This window comes from Xiphophorus maculatus, chromosome 2 (assembly GCF_002775205.1).
Source record: "Xiphophorus maculatus strain JP 163 A chromosome 2, X_maculatus-5.0-male, whole genome shotgun sequence".
Classification (NCBI taxonomy): Eukaryota; Metazoa; Chordata; class Actinopteri; order Cyprinodontiformes; family Poeciliidae; genus Xiphophorus; species Xiphophorus maculatus.
The window spans coordinates 8,144,007-8,163,228 of NC_036444.1; the positions used below are offsets into that span (position 1 = coordinate 8,144,007).

General features: G+C 39.9%; 1 protein-coding gene across 2 annotated transcripts; it reads right to left on the reverse strand.

The window, feature by feature from the left end:
- Positions 1-459: 459 nt before the first annotated feature.
- LOC102226258 (SKI family transcriptional corepressor 1 homolog-B-like) lies at positions 460-5,971 on the reverse strand. 2 transcript variants are annotated; one of them, XM_023345517.1, is made up of 8 exons: positions 5,778-5,971; positions 3,777-5,497; positions 3,351-3,444; positions 3,129-3,233; positions 2,949-3,008; positions 2,403-2,477; positions 983-1,057; positions 460-623 (listed from the first exon to the last, which is right to left on the reverse strand). In XM_023345517.1, the coding sequence occupies exons 2-8, from the start codon at positions 5,478-5,480 to the stop codon at positions 529-531; spliced, it is 2,208 nt and encodes a 735-aa protein (XP_023201285.1). In that variant the 5' UTR covers positions 5,481-5,497; positions 5,778-5,971; the 3' UTR covers positions 460-528. The 2 variants fall into 2 exon arrangements, with proteins under 2 accessions (XP_023201285.1, XP_014327229.1); XM_014471743.2 differs by having other exon boundaries at positions 460-626.
- Between the last annotated feature and the right edge of the window lie 13,251 nt (positions 5,972-19,222).

Below are 19,222 nucleotides of genomic sequence, written 5' to 3' on the forward strand. Positions count from 1 at the left end.
TGTTTTTCCATTCGTTAAAAACAAATACAACTACCAAACAGTGGATTTTGCTGTAATTTCCCGTGACTCATTTAAAGTGCATTAAATCCAATGTGAGTGACTGACCTAAAAAAAAGTAAAAGACAAAAAGTAATAACCGACTTATTTATAATAGAGGAAAAAAGAGGAAAAATGTTTCTGAACAAAAATAAAACGTAGATAATTAATTTCAAGATAGGACATTCACTGTCATTGCACTTTGCCACAAAAATGAAATGAGTTGATGGCATAATTTTAATAAAACAAATTACAACGTATGTAGGAAGGTTTCATAAATACTGAGGGTGGTAATACACTTTTTTTCCCCAATCTTACAAATAATTACAAGTTGGTCTGTTTTCAGTTCAGTTCCTCCATCTTTCCGCTGATGTTTATATTCCACTTAATTCCCCCCCCCCCCCCCCCCCCCCCCTCCAAACTCTGGTGTTTAACACGAGCGGTGGATCCTTTTCACCCATCATCTGCCTTACAAATAAATATGTCCAGTACTCAAGGCGGCAGCAGAGGAGATTTGAATGTGCAGGATCCCGTGCAGTGGCGAGGAGTTAACATCTTACAGGAAAAATGGTGTAAAGCGTCGTGAGCTTCTAGAAGGAGAAAAACAATCAATAGTGCACAAGCAAACGGCTCCTGAAAATCATAGATACGCAATGTCTGTTATTCACAATAAAAGATAGTTGAGTGACATTTTAAAAGACCATACGATGAAGCAATTCACGTTTTTTGTTGGCGGACTGATCATTGCTTTGAGGGTAATTATCTCAGGTATGCCATGAGACAGGACGCAATAGATCTTATTTGTAAATTAAATTTTTGTAAAAGTGTACAAGATCTTGAAAACGAACAGAATGGGGCAAATTGAGCTGAAGTGTAAATTACGCACATATCTTTGAACACTTCTGCTGTGAGTTTTTGTTTTTCTCATTTGCTTTATTTTTCTCACCTCTAACGATGTGAAGCTGCTGCACCATCTCCTCCCTGTAGGAAAGCTCCCTTTTCATTTGATCTTGAAAATTATCTATGAAGTAAAAGTCAACATTAAATTTGGTGTTCCCCTCGTACGTAAGAAAGAAAGAAAGAAGGAAAGAAGGAAAGAAAGAAAGAAAGAAAGAAAGAAAGAAAGAAAGAAAGAAAGAAAGAAAGAAAGAAAAAAGAGCTAAAGAAGCAAAACATCACTTCAGTCAATCAAAATAAATCACAATTAAAAAACACTAATAAGCATATAGTTACGTTTGTTTCACACTTTATTAACGTGTTTGTTATAATTTTAGGTTTTAAAAAACAAGAAGCCGGATTGCAACTATGCATTGTCAGACCGCTAAACAGCAGATAGAGGGCGCTGTTCCCAAGCAAGAGCTACAAAAAGTCTTTTGAACTGTGACCAACATCAAATTCGCGTTAAAACAATTTTGAGTGTTTTGTTAGTGAACACTGGTCAGAAATGTCACATGTCTATATTTAATTATAGATTTATATTATAAAATGGTAGACGAATGTATTATTAGGAATTATTTAGAAAGAAGGTCATGTTTACAGCGAATTCGAAGAAATTTGGAGAAAAAAAATCACATTTGGTGTAATGTTGCGATTTTGATAATCTTGTAGTGCTTTTGTTGTCGTTTGCATAAAATATATCCTTTAGTCAGAGTGGTTGAATAACTCTAACTTTAGAGTTTGAAACAGTGCATAATATCACATATGAGGAAAGCAATATTTACATGTTATTAGAGCAGAGTTCAACAAAATAAAATAAGGACAGAAAAATAACCGCTCTGGTCAGATCAGATTATAAGAGCAGTTTAAGTCTTTACCAAAGCGATTTAATGGTGCTAAAAGATTTGCACATTATAAAGCAATTTTAAAGATCAGAATTACCCTCTTTAATGTGTTTCGCAGAGGCTGAATACGTTCATGTTATTTTTACTGGAAAAGCAATAGAAGTTCAACAGTTTCTGTTTCTTCTCCAAGAATATAGCACAAAACCACTTTTAAATGGTATTTGGTTTGGTAATTTTTTCACAGAAAAAATAGAACATTGCAGAATTTGCAAATATTTTAGAGGAAAATACAGTGCTATTATTTTTGTCATTAAAATCTTCTTTTTTTTTTTATTAATTTCACCCAGAATTTCTTATGTGTGGGTAGATTTGTAATAGTTTGAGAACCAGCCAGTATGGGAATATATACATTTTTCTGATGTACGTAATTCCAATAACACATTTTAACAGTTTTAAAACCCAATCCATGTCAGTGACAAAAAAAAAGAAAAAACGTATTGTTTTATTGCAAATCCTAAAATAAATCTTTTGCACTAGTTGGAAGACAGAAATCCAAATCTTCGCTGCGTTAAAGTGTCTTCTTACCTTTCAAGCTCTGAAATTCGCGTTCTAGCTTTTTCCTCAGCTCGACTTGTTCCAACAGCTGCTTCTGCAGATCCTCTAAAAAAGCAGGCAAAACAGGAAGCGTTAGTGGAGGAGCAGAGAAACAGGCGCTGGGAGCCTTTTGCATTACATCTAGGACAGCTTTCTATTTTTAATCACAACGACGAAGAGAAGAGAATATCATCATCATCATCTTCATCACTATCACTTAGGATGAAAATTCAGAGCACAGCTTCCCGAGTCTGTTAGTCTAAAAATAAAGGCACAAAAATAGAACACATCCTATGTTGAGGGCATCTGAGGATATCAGAAACTGATGAAGCTGAACCTGAAGGATCGTTCGAGATACCCGTTTTTGTTTTTAGTTTGTTTTTTGTTTTTTTTTATTATGATTTGGTTTCAGATTGATTCAATTGATCTGTATCATGACAAAATATTGAAAATTTAATTGTTATTACTCAAAGTACACTGCTGCTACTACGACTACTATTAAGAATAATAATGATTTTAAAAAAACAGTCATCTTACCCTTTGCTAAACTTTGGAGCTCTCTGCGTAATGGCGCAACTCTGGCTGCCGCGTCCTCGCCTAAATTCACACAGATTAAGTTTCAACATTTTGATTATTCATTCTGAAAACAAAGCGTGCATCCATACACTCAAACAGAGCGTCTAGCACAGAGAAAAACTTTTTTTCTCACGAGCTCACCCTCATCCGGCTCTCGCTGGCTCTCCTCGCTGCTTTGTCCATTAAAAGATTTTGTTTCAATCTCCTCCACTGTGGAAGACGGCTCTTCCTTACTTGCGCTCTCGTCTTGAAAATAAATAAATAAATAAATAAATAAAATTAAATGAATATAAGTAAAAAAATAATCTATTTGCCGTTTTGCAGCATTTTTTAAAGTTAAAATTGAAAAAAAAAAAAATCTACCGTTTGTAGTCAGTACTGCCGTCAGGTAATTGGTGGGTCTGAATTGATACGGGCTGCTCCTTTGTTGCAGCTCAGCTCTGTCCGGTGTGTAAACCTGAAGCAAAGGCAATCAAGCTCAGGACAATATTCGAAATTCAGTAAAAGGAAATATAAAAATAACATGTGATTGAAATGCACGCAGATAAACTTTATTTTAGATTTATTTCAAAATAATTGGATTATTTGTGATTGTTTTGTTCTTTTTTCTTTTTTTTTTTTTGAATTATTATCAAATTTCCTCCACATGGGAAAAAAAAGGAATTTTTTTACTTTTTTCCCCAGACAAATAATTACAGACTACAATATAAACTACAGACAAATAATTATTTAAAAATCAGCAAAATTTTTTTTAAATCTAATGTAGTATTTTATTTAAAAACGGCTCACTTCTGTGAAAGGTGCTGCTATGTGGTGCTCTGGTAGCTGTTTGCTCTGCAGCTCTCTGTCAGAGGACTGGGCCACCTGCAGGCTCATTTTCTGCGCCTCATTCTCGCTTCCCTCTGCGCCCTTTGAGGACTCTGAGTCTTTCGGTGAAGCGCTGTGCGCCAAACCAAGAGGAGTCCGAGGCCCGGGATCCTCTTGCTCCTCTGGCGATCTGTTCGTCTCCACGTCTACGTCCGGCTCACCCTCGCTATCCACGCACGGGGACACAGACCGGTAGCTGGAGCTCTCGCTTAAAAAATCAGGCGATAAGTAGCCGGTGCGGCAGCCGTTGTACGCGCCCCTGCTGCCGTACAGCTTGGCGATGCAGTCGGCGTCTTTAATGACGGGCCTGAATGCGGACACGTAGCTGAGTTTCCGCGCCGGGAGGCTCATTCCCTCCGTGGGCCTCCCCTCGTCCCCGGATTTGTCGTCTTCGTTACGTATGGACTGGGTGCTGGAGCAGCGGTCGGTGTCCACCACGCTGTCTTTGGACGTGTTGGTGCTGCGGTCGCTGCTTTCGGAAATGTCCACCTCTGTCTGCCTAGGGCACAGCAGCTCAGGAGGGGGCTTGTGTGGAGTCTGTGCGTATGGGGGCATGGGCAGCGGGCCCGCAGCGGGCCAGAACATGGGGAAGGAGGGGTAGGCGCTGTCCTTGGTGCCAGGCCACAGGACGCCCGGCAGCCCCGCTTTGCTCTGCTCGCCCATTATCCCGTCATCCTTCTTCTGGCACAGACCGAAAGCAGGGAAGCCATAGGGATGAGGGAAGAGCGGCGGAGGGATTTTCTGTAGCATCCCGAAGCCTTTACTGGGCACCGGAATGACCGGGTAGCTGCGGGCGCTGGTCATAGCACCCCGAGTGTCTTCGCAGCTGAGGATTTTTGCGGGGATCTCTGGCGAGTCTCGGGATCGATTTGGCCCATGCAGTTTTAGAGGAGAGTTGGACCCAGATCCACTCCCCGGCAGCGTCCTCTTGCGACTTCCCCCGTTGAACATGGCCTTCACGTCTTCCCACGCGTGCATGATCTCCAAGGGACTGCTCTTGTCTGTCAGCTTGAGGTGTCGCCTCCAGGAGTTGAAATTAGCGGCATCCGGTTGCGTGTACTTTGACTCCGGCGTGCGATGGGAGTGAAATATAAATTTATTCGGGGAGAAATACATGTTGCAGTAGGAGCACTTGATGCACTTGGCTCTGGAGCTGTTGTATCTGGCCGGGATGAAGTTTCCTCGGCTTCCCCAGGCGCACTCGTGAGACACGTCGAAGGCGAAATTTTCGGGAAGTTTTGGAGGCGAGTGCGCTCCCAGAAACGACTTACAGAGTCTCTCAGCCTCGCGTTTGGTGATCATCCCGCAGCGCCTGGAAGAGATTGGCATCGCCCCGGCTCTCCGCAGGATCTCCAGCTGCACCGGGGTGCACTGGACGCAGGTGATGCCCAGGGCCACGCGTCGGTTATGGATCTCGTTGTAGCTGTAATTCTTCAGCAACGTGTTTGATATCTGCGCAAGGCAAAGTCTCTCCTGGCCATCTATCACCAAAGACACGATGGGTATTCCGTACAGAATCGTCTCGCCGACCTGGTTGGGTTTCAAGTTGGTGCTGGGGTAGGAAAGTTCTTGTTTGGAGTTTGGCGAAGAGCTAGTGGTGTCTCGTCCCGTAGGTATGGAGTCCATCCTTGGAGACCTGGAGGCTGCAAAGATGACATTTAATTTGGACACGAGTTTCTACACGTCTTTACAAGAGTTTTAATTAAGACTTTTTGCTTTTAAAAACCTTGTGATTTTTTTTTACGAGGCTTGTATTTTATCACAAGTCTTTCTACAACGCAGTTTTTAATTCTTACAATCATGATTGAACATTTCAATCCTGCAAACTACAAAGATGACAAGACATGCGTGCAGCTTCCAAAGTAGCCTCCATCTGACACCCAGACCGTATCTGTGCTCAAGAAATCTGTCTCCTAAACTCACCTTTGACGGTCCTGTTCAGATCACCTCCGAAATCGAGTAACTGTGATCGAATAAATGCCGGATAAATATTAAGAAGTCTGTGCTGGAGGTTGCAAATATGTTTGCTTTAGGAGCGGGACGCCTCCCTCCTGCTCTGTGTCCTCCCGTCTCTCTGCTGCGCGGTCTGTGTGCGCGGACGGTTTGTGTTGCGCCACCAGGAGCAACGGTGTCCACAAGGCACGCAGACTGTAGTACAGACCGCCCTCCCCCACCCCCTCCTCGCCTAACAGTCGCTTTACCCCCACCGACAACGACAGCAATCAAGTGACTGCAAAACTTAAGGCAAGACACTCCCACTTCCACGAGCAGCCCGCATTAAATATGGATTCATGACCAATGAGGATGATTTGGTGTGAGCCTGAAGGTCTGTGCTGAACTCTAAGAGGAGCTAAGTAAACAAAGTAAGCACTTTATTCGAAGCGATATAAGTTAAACGCTCTTTACAAACGAATATTGGGTGTATTTGTTTATAGAATAAACGGGAGTCTGCATGTGGGATTCACTAAAACAGCAGACCCCCCTCTGACACATTGTCACGCGCGTGGTGGATGAATGCTTGGCGCAGGCCTCCGTCACGTGCTGGGTTCCCACGTATTCACAGTTTACAAACTACTCGTGCCCGGAGAATAATATTAAGCAGCTGCTCTGAGGTTCCCTCTGTGTGAGCTGCTTTATGGTGTTTTTGCCCCCTCGGCTCAGAGAAAAGAATCAGACACAATGCGCCATCAGCGACCGACATTTAAACTTCCTGAAAGTCAATAAAAGGTTTTGGGTTAATCATTTTCATGTGGCCCCCGCGCTGCGACAGGCACTGATATAATATTGATGAAGGTAACGGGACACGTTCTGCTTGGCCTCAGTGACACCAGCGGGACAGAGCTGGACACAGCAATGACAGTTTGTGCGTAATTATTTACTCAGTGGGGGAAGACGCAATGCTGGAGCAGTAATTGAAATAAAATTATTATTATTATTATTATTATTATTATTATTATTATTATTATTATTATTATTATTATAGTCACCCTATTATATTTTTCAAGTGATATTCAAACATGAATAGTAATATGAGATATTTGTTAAAGAATAAGTTAAAACATCTTGCCGCAGTGGTCAATACAAAATTTAGATGAAAACGCTGCTTGCGATAAGATCAGCGGAGTGTGAATTTATGAGAAACTCCAAAAATTAAAAATGCATACATATTTCTGTGTGCCTTTTCTTATAGCATTTGTAAATGTAATGTTTTTATGTATTCTATACATAAAAACACATTCAATTTTCAATTTTAACTTTAACACATACATTATATACAGCACTGTGGCCTTACAAGTAAAACTGGATTGGAATAAAAAAAAAAAAAAAACACTTTCGTGGGAATTTGGGAAAAATAATTAATTATGGCTCATATGTTTGAATTTGCAGGTCTCGACTAGTATATAAATAAATAAATAAAACCTTGGTTCCAACATATTGAATTTAACTCAGAAGTTATTAGCGTAATATTCAAATGTGATTAATGTAAACCGCACCAGGTTTGTTGTTGTTTTGTTTTTAAAATAATTTCCACATATGTCAATCTACAAATCTCATTCGCTTTTGGGAAAGAAGCAGAATATTTTAAATTGATTTATGAAAAAAAGAAAACAATCCGTGAAAGAAAATAAACAATTTGAAACAGGCGGATGAAAATGTGAACAAATTTAATGGGAGTACAGCTTTGCCCTTCACCCGAACGTCACTGAACATCAGTGAGGGGCATCAGCGCAATGGATCGTAAAAACGGAGGGTTTCATTGTCAGTGACGTGAATCAATCCAAATGAAGGTCAAGGATACTAAACACTCGTTCAAGTGCGCAAAACAATCTAAATAAACCTTTTTACAACTCTTAACGTCATCCACTTCAGGAATACATTTCCAATTTTGGCCTATATTTTAAAAGACAATAAATCCGATATTATTTTTCCTAAGCAAATGATGTGCACTTAAGAAGAAAAAAAGAAAAAACTACAAACCCCAAAAAATCAAAACATAAGAAAAAGAAAACAACTTATTGAGGTTAGTGTCAGGTTCGAGCTGATTCCAGCTCTCTGTGAAGCAGAACAGCTCATTTAAAAGTGTCTCTGTATTAATCACAGCGCTGCATCAAAGTATGATAATCACCTGAACACTCTATTAAAATAAAAGTGGCAGCCCAGGGGAAATCTTACCTTGCTCTTTAATTGTTTTGAGTCTTTGATAGGCTTTTTAATCTAAGATTAATTTATGCATTCTTAAATAACCCTACATATGATTAATAAGCTTGAAAATTAAAAGGAGACTGAAGCAATTATAACAAGTGGTTGGTCATCACCTCATTAGATGGTGTTAGAATGATGCAGTTGTGAGTGTGAATGTTTTCCTGATTGGGTGTGACAATAATCAGGAGGCTTTTTTTAAGGAAAATGTGCTGCAGGCTAATTATTCTGGATCTTTCCTGTTTGCTCTCATGTCGTAATGAGTCAGGATGCAGGATTTGTCACTTATGGCTGATCAGAGGCAAGAATAGACGGCACAGGTGACTCTAAGATGTCGAAACACAACTGGAAGAGGAAGATCAGCTGTTTGAGAGGCCACAGGAGAGGTGTTGAGAAAACAGTAAGACTTGCTAAATGGTTGCTAATGCGTAAACAAGACATCACCCCTCTCCTGCTTGGATGTTTATTTGTCTCCTAAAAGCCCACCCCTGGGTCTTGACCCCCACATCGTGCACCGCTAAACGGAACATTTCATCTTCCAAGGAGGTGGAGTGTAGCGGGTTAGTGTGTGTGCGTGTATGGGTGTGAGAGAAAGAGAGAAAAGCGAAAAGGAGTGAAAGTGAGAGAGAGAGCGAGAGAGAGGGGTGGGGTGGGGTACATCACTGCATCAAATGAGACTGAGCACAGGGACCCTTTTGTCACAGAGCGGGACTCATCTGCCAATGGTGAGCTGTGAGGTCCTGGGGGAAGGCCGGAACAAAGGTGCTAAAAGGCTGCGTGACAATGAGGGTGCTCCGAGGAGAACCTTCAAGAGTGGGACAGAGGCTGCATGGGACAAGCTGTGCCAATCACTCTGCAATTATTACTATTTGTAAGTGTGTGTGTGTGAGTCTCTGTGTGTGCTATCCAGGGGCCTTGTGTGGGCATTCATGGAGAGGAGCAAGGACACATGCTGTCGTGTTTCTCTGAGCTTTCCTTGTAATGCAGAGCTGAACTGAAGTTCTTCAAGGCAGTAATCTGGAGGTAATCAACCGTCTTTTTGGTTCGACAAAGATAACCTCCCTTGCTTCATCTCATCCACTGCTAAAAAAAAATACTTTGAAACACTTGGAAAGTTTATTAGCCAGTAGTGTTATCTGTAAAGCAATATCTTCTGGTATGTTAGAAAGGGTCTCGCTGACAACGAGCCTCCATAAGTCAAGAGAATGAAGTGTACAACTGTGGTGGTTTGGAGGGAAGATTATTTATTTTCCTTTATTAAACAAAGAAATCAACACAGCACCTTGCAAATGTGTCAATACATGTTGAACTGAAACTGAGTCTTTTAGAATGCTTTTCTACCAGCTGTGCACATGTACACACTGAAGGTTTTTCTCAGTTCTCATTGGATTTAGCTCTGAACTTTAACTATGCCATTCAAGCAAATACATGTTTTGTCCTAAGCCATTCCCTTGTAGCACTGGGTTTAATGTTTAGGTTTTTAATCAAAGCCCCCATAACAGGCTTTATTGCAATTTAATTAGCTATATTTGTCTTCCCATCAGCTATGTGACGAAAGTCACTATCCCTTCTGAAGAAAATAATCCCGACAGCATGACGCTGCCAACAATGTTGGCAATTCTTGTTTTGCAATTGCAAAATACTCAGTCATTTTTTACTGATGAATTTAAAAGGCTGTATAAGACACCTAGAGCTTCTTTTTTTGTTTGTTTTCTAACCTGACCTCACTCTAAACCTCAGGTCTTCCAGTGTGCTCTTCCGTCTCCCTGATGCTGTTTGCTCAACCAACAAACCTCCGAGGCCCTCACACAACAGCTGCATTTATAATGAGATTAAACTATGCACAGATGGACTCCATTTATTATGCAACTGTTAAAGGCTATAGGTTTTTATTTAGAGATGTCAGAGTAAAAGGGGTGATTTGAAACATGGACTACACTGTTCAGAATTTTCTGTGTAAAAAAGTGTGAAAGTGTCATTCTTCTTCCCCTTTACTACAATGTTGGTATTCCATGTAAAATAAGCTACAAAATCCGCTAAAGTTTGTGCATGTAATGTGAACAAATGTGAGAATCTGTATTAACTATTTTTAAGTAACTCTTGATTGCTAAAAGCATCTCTTAAACTTATTTTTGTCATTCTTGCTGCTTTTATATGGTGGGGATGTAAATTTTGCGTGTGCGACAGTGCAATAAAAGGAAGATGTAGAAATTTGTCTACATCCCAACCCCAAGCAGTTTTCAAAAGTGTAATGAGGAGTCAAGTGAGAATGGGAATTATCGTAATGATAACAAAGGTCTATGCACCATAGCTGGGGGCTATATTGTAGGGCATTACCATAAAGATGTGATGTGCTTGTATTGGAGGTTTTTTTTTTTCCTTTTTTTCTTTTTTTTTTTAAGAGAGAGCAGGCCAAAGCGATAATAACTATTAGTAGATGACAGTGCTTTGCTGGATTCCAGCTGTGGAGCCCAAATTTCCATACAGATAGAATGGCTCTGGGTGGATGATATGCGAGTGAGGGGGAAGGAGTCGGGCGACTCCATAGACTCGTTGGGGCGCACAAGTGCATCGCGCACGCTCATGGCCGTGATGAGGAAGTGGTAAATCTCAGTTCTGGACTCCGTCTTGGTGTTCCCCGGTGATTTTCTAAGGGAGGGGGCAGCGGGAGGGTCTTGAACACCCAGTCTGTCTCTGCAAAGGAACTGTCTAGGGTGCTGAAACATAACACTGTTTTCCTCTGCAGACAGCTTTCAAAATCTGGAAGTGTAAAGAGCTTATATGTGTGTGAACAGCAAACCAGAGATTTCCATCAAGACCCAGCAAGTGAGGAAGTGTGCGACATACTTGTCATCACAGTGTCTAACAAATGAAGTGTTTTCGCATGGCAAACTTTAGAAATCACAAGTCCTAGAAATATAAGATGTAGTAAATGTAGATGGGAATGTGCTGTTTAAAATGTGCTGCAGAAAAACACACACACACACACACATTATCCCAAAGATGTCTAACATTTATTCATCTATCTCAGATTATAAGAGTAGTCAGCAGAACTTTAACATCTTCTGGAGTTGACCATTCATTCAACCATGTTGGATTGAAACTGTAGAAATAATTGGTCATGTGACGTTTTAAGCTGAACTATGATTTTTGTCAGTACTTTCCTCCAGTGCCCGGTATTTAATAAATTTTTGATGGCAGCGGGTAAAAATTTTGCTACCAGGCAATGGCTAAAAAATGAACCAGAATGGTTCAGAAAATACTGGTAGAAATTGTAAAACTATATTTAACATAACCACATATGACAGTTGATACTGGATACTTATCATTAATATGGAATGATGTATTTAAAAAATTAGGAAGTTGTTGAGAATAGAGAAGCTGTTACCCCTTCAAGTGTCATTGACAAAATGGCTTTTTAAAGAAAATGAAACTAAATCAACAAACAACAACTCCTCATGGAACTTCAGAAAAAGTGGAAAAACAAACCAAAAAGAAAAAGTGGAACCGATGACCTGAGACCAAATCTATACCTCTTTGCTTTTGCAAAAAGACGAAACTTTTGCTGATCTGTTTAGATGCCCTGAGCCTAATTTGCTCAATCTTTCTGTGATGTCTGTGCCATACCATACTCACATATTATTATTATTATTTTTTTATTATTATTATTTTTGGTTGTATCTAAATATACTACTGACTTTGTGTGAACGTATTTTTATCTGCATGTATAATTCGGACCTTGTATGGATTAGAGAAAATCCCCAAAAGGTGAAAATTTCTTAATTCTCGTTTTTAAAAAGTATTAAAGTTAAGCATAAAGAAGGAACAACTTGAATGTATGTAAACTTCTGACCAACACTGTGCCGTGCTGCCATTTCTTTCTCACTGTCAGTGGGAGCTGCCGCTTTTGTATGAATGCAATTCCAAAAACTGTCAAGCTGCTTCATTAAGGGTCAAAATAGTAATTAGTTGCACAAAGTAATTAATTCAACCTGAGCGACAGCTTACGTCCCAGAAAGGACATGTAGACGTGAGGAATCAGGGTGGAGTGAGATCCATATGTGTGAAATTGTGATGAACAGTGTGTGTGAGTTAGGTTAATGACAGGAGGGGATGAGTTGCTGGAGAATGCAAGGCTGCAGTCTCTTGTGTTCATCTCAATGAGCTGGTGTAAATAAGTACACAAGCATCTGTAAACAATAGCTGCACAGGTTTTCTATCAAACAAACACAGATGTTTAAAAGTGGGCCCCAGAGATGCTCCTGAATCCTAGCTTCACTTCCTTTTTTTAAATTTATTTATTTTTGTTAGTTGACACATGCTGTGTGCGTTTATGTAAGGGCAAAGCTCGCAGGAAGGAGACAAAAAGAGAGAGCAGAGAGCGTGAGGACACCAATCACCCTGTAATTATCCCCCTGGTGTGTAAACTGCCCAACTCTCTGTCCTTGATAGATTCACCTGACCCAATAACACAACACACAGCCACAACGGACTGCAGGCAGAATACAGACAACATCATAGATCAGCCGGGGATAAGCGGTGAGACAAAGACCTAACATCTGGGAGCTGGGGTAAAATTAAAGGACCAGAAAACAAACCAATCCTGCCGCAGCTTTATGCTAATAGACTGGAAGCTGCCTTTGGAAAAACTGAAGTAACACAGGACTCAATATGATTTGATATTAAAGAAACACCCGTCGGCATTGCAATCCTTCTTACTTGTTCTGGGTTCCTCTGCTGCTCACATCAGTCTGTTACCTTAGAGTGATGCATTAAGCCATTTAAATTAACAATGGAACAGCTTATTCTAATACTCCCGTCCCAAGGAGGGCCTTGGATGTTTGCTGGAGTGGGACATCAACCCCTACCTCTATCCTCAGGCGGGGTAGTGATGCATATCGCTTCTTCTAAATAGCCAAAACAATCTGGCCAGCCCTTTATCCAAAAGGCAAACATTCGCATTATGGTGCAGAGATGCTGAATAACACCACTGAGCCTGTCATTACTGGACACAAAGACATCATCTTCCCCGACATGAGTAAATACGCGTTGTATCAAGGGTGGAAGGACAGAGGCAAAGAAGCAGTAAATACACCAAAGTACTGTGAAGAAAATGACTTCTTTCTCCTATTTGAGGCAGCCAACCATCCACTTTAGCTTTTTTTTTTTTTTATGAACTTCAGCAGCGGCGAACATGACTACATTTGACATATAGATGTCTAAATCATTCATAGTGAGGCCATGGTCAGCTGAATACAAATGAGGATACAGTGGGTGCTCCGTCTGTCCCTGAGGGCTGCGCAGGAATAGATCTGAGAAAAGCACAGTTTGATTGATGCTGCCACACTCTGAATAATCATCGTATCAGAGGTCAAACCACTTCAGTGCCATGCATTATATCATTAATTACAGACATTAAAAGAAAACAATAGGACCATGTCCATATGTTTCAAATGTGCTTATTCCTCTTCTCTTCCACCCACTGAGTCGTTTTACAATTACTGCAGCTCATCAACCTTAGAAATGCAGGAAAAAGAGGCACCCATAAGATCCTGAATGCATTCTCAGAACGTCGCACTAGGAATATGTGGTAGTAATTACACGTGATGAGAGAAGCACATTTGGTTCTCACAGTTACATATGCAATTAAAATATTATTCATTACCTCTTAAATAAAAGCCCGATCCTGAAATCCCATTAAATTTGGGATAATTGTGTGTGCTTAATTATAAGCTGTGGTGCAGTGAAAGAAAGGAAGGAGGGAAGTTTCGGAGAAAGTAACAGAATGCGCTGTGACCCAGATAGCAAGGGAGACATTTTGTTTTAAAAGTGACCTTGCTGTGAAACGTCAGCTCAGAATAGCTCAGAGTGCAACAGCCTCACCGCTTCTTCTGCTCTGGTTAAACCGAGTTGCACAGGGTTTGCAAATCCATTTATGACTACTGAAGAACCTTTCACTATCATGCTGCACTTCTTTAGTGTGGTATATCTTTGACAGTTTGAAGAGCTTTGAGCAGTCAGATGCTGGCCTCGTTAAGTGGCAGCATCATCATTGAGGGTACAGAGGAAGCCATCGGATGTAAAGCAGGAGTAACAGCGCATTACCACAAATGACCTCTGCCATTTAAAAAAATGATATTCTCACATGATATAAACTGGTAACTCTTGGCTTTGTATTTTTGCTTGGCTGCTTTGTTCCACATTGTCAATGTCTTAAAAGAAATGTTGGAAATCAAAGCTTAAGCCCAAATGTCACTTTAAAAGGGACCGTCATGATGTTGGCTGACCCATATTTGATGAGGAAACGTTGTTTTTAAAGTTTGATGTTTTCATTCTTTAAGTTTATTTATGTAGTACAAAATTAGAACAAAAGGTCATATCAAGACACTTTGATACACTTTAATTGAGGTCCATTTATATATTGCTGCAACATGTCTTTGCTCTCATAGATTTCTTTAGATTTTGTCACCATCAAATATCTCAGCTCATTAAATACATATTATATCAAAGAAAGTAAGTACGAAAAGCAGCTGTTAAATGACAATTTCATATATCAAGGGAAAAAGGTTTTTCAAACCAAACTTGACATATGTGAAAATATCATTTGTGTTTATTTTTTCAGTTTACTACCTGACCTGTTAAATCAAGAAATCATTTGAACAGGAACCTGTCTGACAACAAGAAGCAAGCTTAGACAATTTATAAGAGCAAAACATAATACCCACAGCTTAAAAACTTCAAGAACAGAAAAAAATAAGTCATTGACATCTATTTGACATTTCTAAGGCATATTGACTCCAGTGAACCACAGATGGAGGAATTATTCACAAATGACACCAGGAGCAAATCAGCGACCAATCCAGACACAGAAGAACCCAGAACATCATTGTTTATGCTTTACCAACTGGAAAGAAACAACATTGAGAAAAGTCTCTGCTAATCAAAAAACACAAAAAAAATTCTGATTAACTACTATCTAGACATAAGAGAAAAAAACGGAATCATAACAGCTCGTTTAAAACTAGCACAGCTATGCTAGTTTTTGTAAATCAAGTCAAGCAGACTGTTGCTGCGTTTCTATTAGACAGGCAACCTGTCATTAAGTGTTTATGGTTACTTTTGTGTGTCGTCATGTTTCCTATTATAGTTATTTACTATCTGATGATGCCTGTGTTATTGTTTTGCCAGCTGGTGTTTTGTCATTTTCTCCACTTACCTTCTTCAGGTGCCCTTCAGATCATCTCTTCCTTCACAGCTGTGGCCTGTTTGTTATCACTCAGCAGTTATGCTCCAGGTTTCTATTCACTCTGTTGACCTGTTACTAGCTGTCAAGCTAGTATGTCTCCAGATGCTCTTCTTTTGTGGTGCTTCCAGCTCATTTGTTATGAGTTCTTTGAATTTTCAGTAAAAGCTCTGGTTTACAACGATCCTGTCTGCATCATGCCTGCATTTGGGTCAACCTGGTAACATCAGTCTGATAATTTCCTAGTCTTTATGGGTTCTCTGGTGAGACAGTATCCATACAAACATAGCAGATCTCTAGAGATTACATTTTGTTTGACTTTTTTTAGTTATGCCAGTTGGTTTGCTATTTTGTCATGGACATACATTTTGTTTTACATTCAACATGCAACATAGGATTAAAAATAAAAGAAAAAATGTTAAGAGAGTAAATGACAAACTGAAACTTGAGAGCAATGCTGGCAACAACCAACCTAAAAGGTAAGAAGTATTTTAATGTTTGTTGTCTGCTTGTCTTGTCAGAGAACACAGTTGAGCTCATTTACTATCATTTCATTCCTCGTTTTTAAACATTATTTCTGCTCACTTCTGTTGTTGGTTTCCAATGAGCTTTAGGTATTAACTACAAAAATCTTTATCATTCATTAGACAAATATTAATATCTTCATCTACTAGACATGGTTTTGTTATTGGTATCATGGTTATACCAACGTTTTATCGGTTTGCTTCAAAATCAATACAATTTCTCTTCATACTCTTGCTACAGATCATAGCCCTTTTAACGAAAAGCCGAATAAAGTGACAAGAATTTTCTCAAGTTGTATGGAGAATAGAGAAGTGGTCTCCTTCTTCCACTTATTGTTGCACACTGCCCGTCAGCAGGCTTTCCATCTCTTATCAAAAAACAAATTGGCTCATTCTTTCAGTGAAAACAGGCCAGTCACTAAAGAAGCACCACTTTTCACTACCGTTAGGGTAAAATTATTTAAAGCTACAGTTTGTCTGCTAAGCAGGTAAACACTAGACTTTCTACTGGAGCAACAAAAGTCCCACTGCTAAAAAACGAGTAAATTTCAATGTTTATTTGACGTTAATTAGTTTGGAAATTGAAGATGCAATTTTTACCAATGATCAGACAGAGGTTACAAATATATTATACAATATCATCTGTTCTGCTCAGCTGAATGGCCTCAAGATTATTTGGGATGAGAAAGGGCTACTGTTTTTCCTGATGGCTTTAAGATTTTAAAGGATTACCGATTTTAAAAATCTCGGCTCACTAGTGTTGGAAAAGAAGACGAGTTCAATAGAGGGGCTTTGGTAATCCTTTGATGGTGCACCTGGCAGAAAGCCAGGATATCTGATGTTCTTTGACATCTGCTTTCCTTCTCTAAATATGAAACCTGGACCATTCTGAGAAAGATTTGAACAAAGTTAAGGTTTGTCAAATGTGGCATCTCTATGCATGACCAAGTTACCAACAACGCGATCCAAGAAAGATGCCAGCAGCAACCAGCTGTTGATGCATAAAATGTAGTGGCAGCAGCTACCTGCACACTGAGGGGTCCAACAAACCAGAAAAGACAAAGAAGGATAACTTGAAGTGAAGAAACACTGTTGGCAGTGGGACCCACAGCGAAATACTAGCTGGCATAGAAAACCTCCCAATCCAGTCACCAGTTAGGGAAGATTATCCAGGTAATATTTGCTTGCCATCTTCCTTTTACCACTCTACAAAGAACCCAATACATAAAGAATAACTTATGGCTAACATTATACTAACTCTTATAATAAGTCAGTCAAGTTGCATCACCAAAGGAGTCAGTTGTTGCCTTAGTGTTTTATATTAAAGCTGTTAGATAATGTCTTTTATTTCCCCATTTAAATTTTTTTTTTTTTCAGAAATGCCTTTAAACTACCGTGTTTTACTCAAGGCTGTCACATCATGAGACTCAGCCCAGTCCTAATAAGCACATGGCTTTCTGTAATCAAGCTATTTGTAACACTTGCACATAAGTAAAAATTTCAGTGCAGAATTTCACTTGCAGTTGTGGAAACTCTAGAGATCTAAATCCATCTCCCACTCAGAAAGTTATTTATTCCTCGTAGATTTTTCTCCACACTCTTTTTGCTGCCTGTATAAGTGTAAGCTGATGCACAGGGTGTGTGTTGGCCCGGCCTGGCGTCTCCTGCTGGCTCCCTCGGAGCTGCTTGGCTCGGCCCGGTGGCTTCAACCTGCAGGCAGCCATAGGACAGCCCAAGCGGAGCTGTCTGCCACTCCTGTGCTTCATTAGGAAACAAAATATAAGGTTTCCACTCCATTAGGAATGACTTTAGGAGTGAAAGCACATAAGACGCCGACTCACCTCATCAACAATGCATTGCAATAACGGCTGAGGATGAATGAGAGCGAGCAGAGAGGGGAAAGGGAGAGAGAGGAAGGAGAAAAAAAAAACAGCATTAGCTTGTATGCGATGTCTTTACAGCAGAGTGGAAGGGAGAGAAAAAAAATCATTAATGCAATAAAATGTGGTCAGATTAATCAAATGCCTCAAACTCTTATGAAAATATTACAGGGGGAGAATTTTCTATTACATCTAATGGTATCTAATTTAATACTGGCAGTTAAAGGCTTGGGCATCTATTTATTGTGAAACACAATTTAGGAAGTTTAAAGGGAAGCAGTGAAGCATGTGTGCAGCATAGCCGTCAGGGCCACAGGTAGAGATTTTTTCTCCTATTTTCTCTCGACCAACTCATAAAAGCTTATCATTAAAGACCTGTAGGTTGCTTTGACTTCCCTTTTATTTTTTGTGGTGGGGGCAATATGTAATTAGTGTGTCATAATCAAAATGACCCACTCGGCCACTTTATGTTCGGCAAGACAGAATGACTGCACCAGCGGTGGCAATCTGTGGGCATGTGCTAACAACATTAGCATAATGAAAATATACAAATGCTAATAGCCAGTCCTCTTCACATGGACAAGGAGCTAGAGAATGTGGGCAAACATCGAGAAACATACGACGGTTCTGTAAATGACTTGAAAGAAGAGAGAGAGAGAGATGGAAAAATAGAGTGTTTTTTGTGTCTTAAAAACAATCTGGGAAAGTGTCATTCCCCCTCGTCGCACGTCTTCTGTGAGGGACTCTGCAGAAGATCTTATTTTCAATTAAAACCTCATTTTCTTGTAAGTTCAGATGAAATCATGTTGTGAATTAGCACATGAATTTACATACTGGGATGCCTGCCAGTGTGCAAGGGGAGGCTAATTTACCTTTAAGATTGATTTTTTTTCTTCTTCTTCTTCTTTCTAGAAAGGATTTCAGTGATGGCGTGGGAGCAATGATGCATACGTGAGATCTGAGAAAACATTTACCAAAAAATCCAGTGGCAACAAAGGGAGCCGAACTGGGGAGATGTCTGAGAGCTTTTCTTACTGATGGAAAGAGTTTCTGTAAAGTTAGAACAAGAAAAAGAAAAAAACACTTTTGAAACCCTCACAAGGACACAAGTGTTGAAGCCATTAACAGCAAGTGATATTTTTGGTAATGGCTTTAACAAAATGGATCACTTCAAATTAGGAAGGACATGTTGAAACTATTCATTCTTGATTCAAAAATATTCACGCATTTCAAAAAGGCGACAAGCAACAAAGAAGCCGCAAGCGAGCTTGTCATCATAGAGAGACTAATTGTTCCCGGTACTCTTCAACCATAATTAAAAAACATCAATAGAAAGTGCTGGTCTTTATGGGTTTTTAAAAAGTTTTTGAGGCTCTCCACCTGCATTAAGCCACTCGTGATGTTCGAGAACGAAAATATTTTCAATCAGCCGTCCATCTGGCTGCAGATTGTCCACATTAAATCACTTGCTCATTTCGCGAGGCCTTGTCCGACAAAAGCGCCGCAGCTGTTATTGATTCA

Bases quoted from the DNA above. Each gene is read 5' to 3' on its own strand.
- LOC102226258 (XM_014471743.2), bottom strand. From the start codon at position 5,480: ATGGACTCCATACCTACGGGACGAGACACCACTAGCTCTTCGCCAAAC. The intron at 2,478-2,948 runs GTAAGATGACTG...CTGCTTTTTTAG, and splicing joins GCTCCAAAGTTTAGCAAAGG to AGGATCTGCAGAAGCAGCTG. The intron at 627-982 runs GTGAGAAAAATA...TTCTCCTTCTAG, and splicing joins GCAGCTTCACATCGTTAGAG to AAGCTCACGACGCTTTACAC.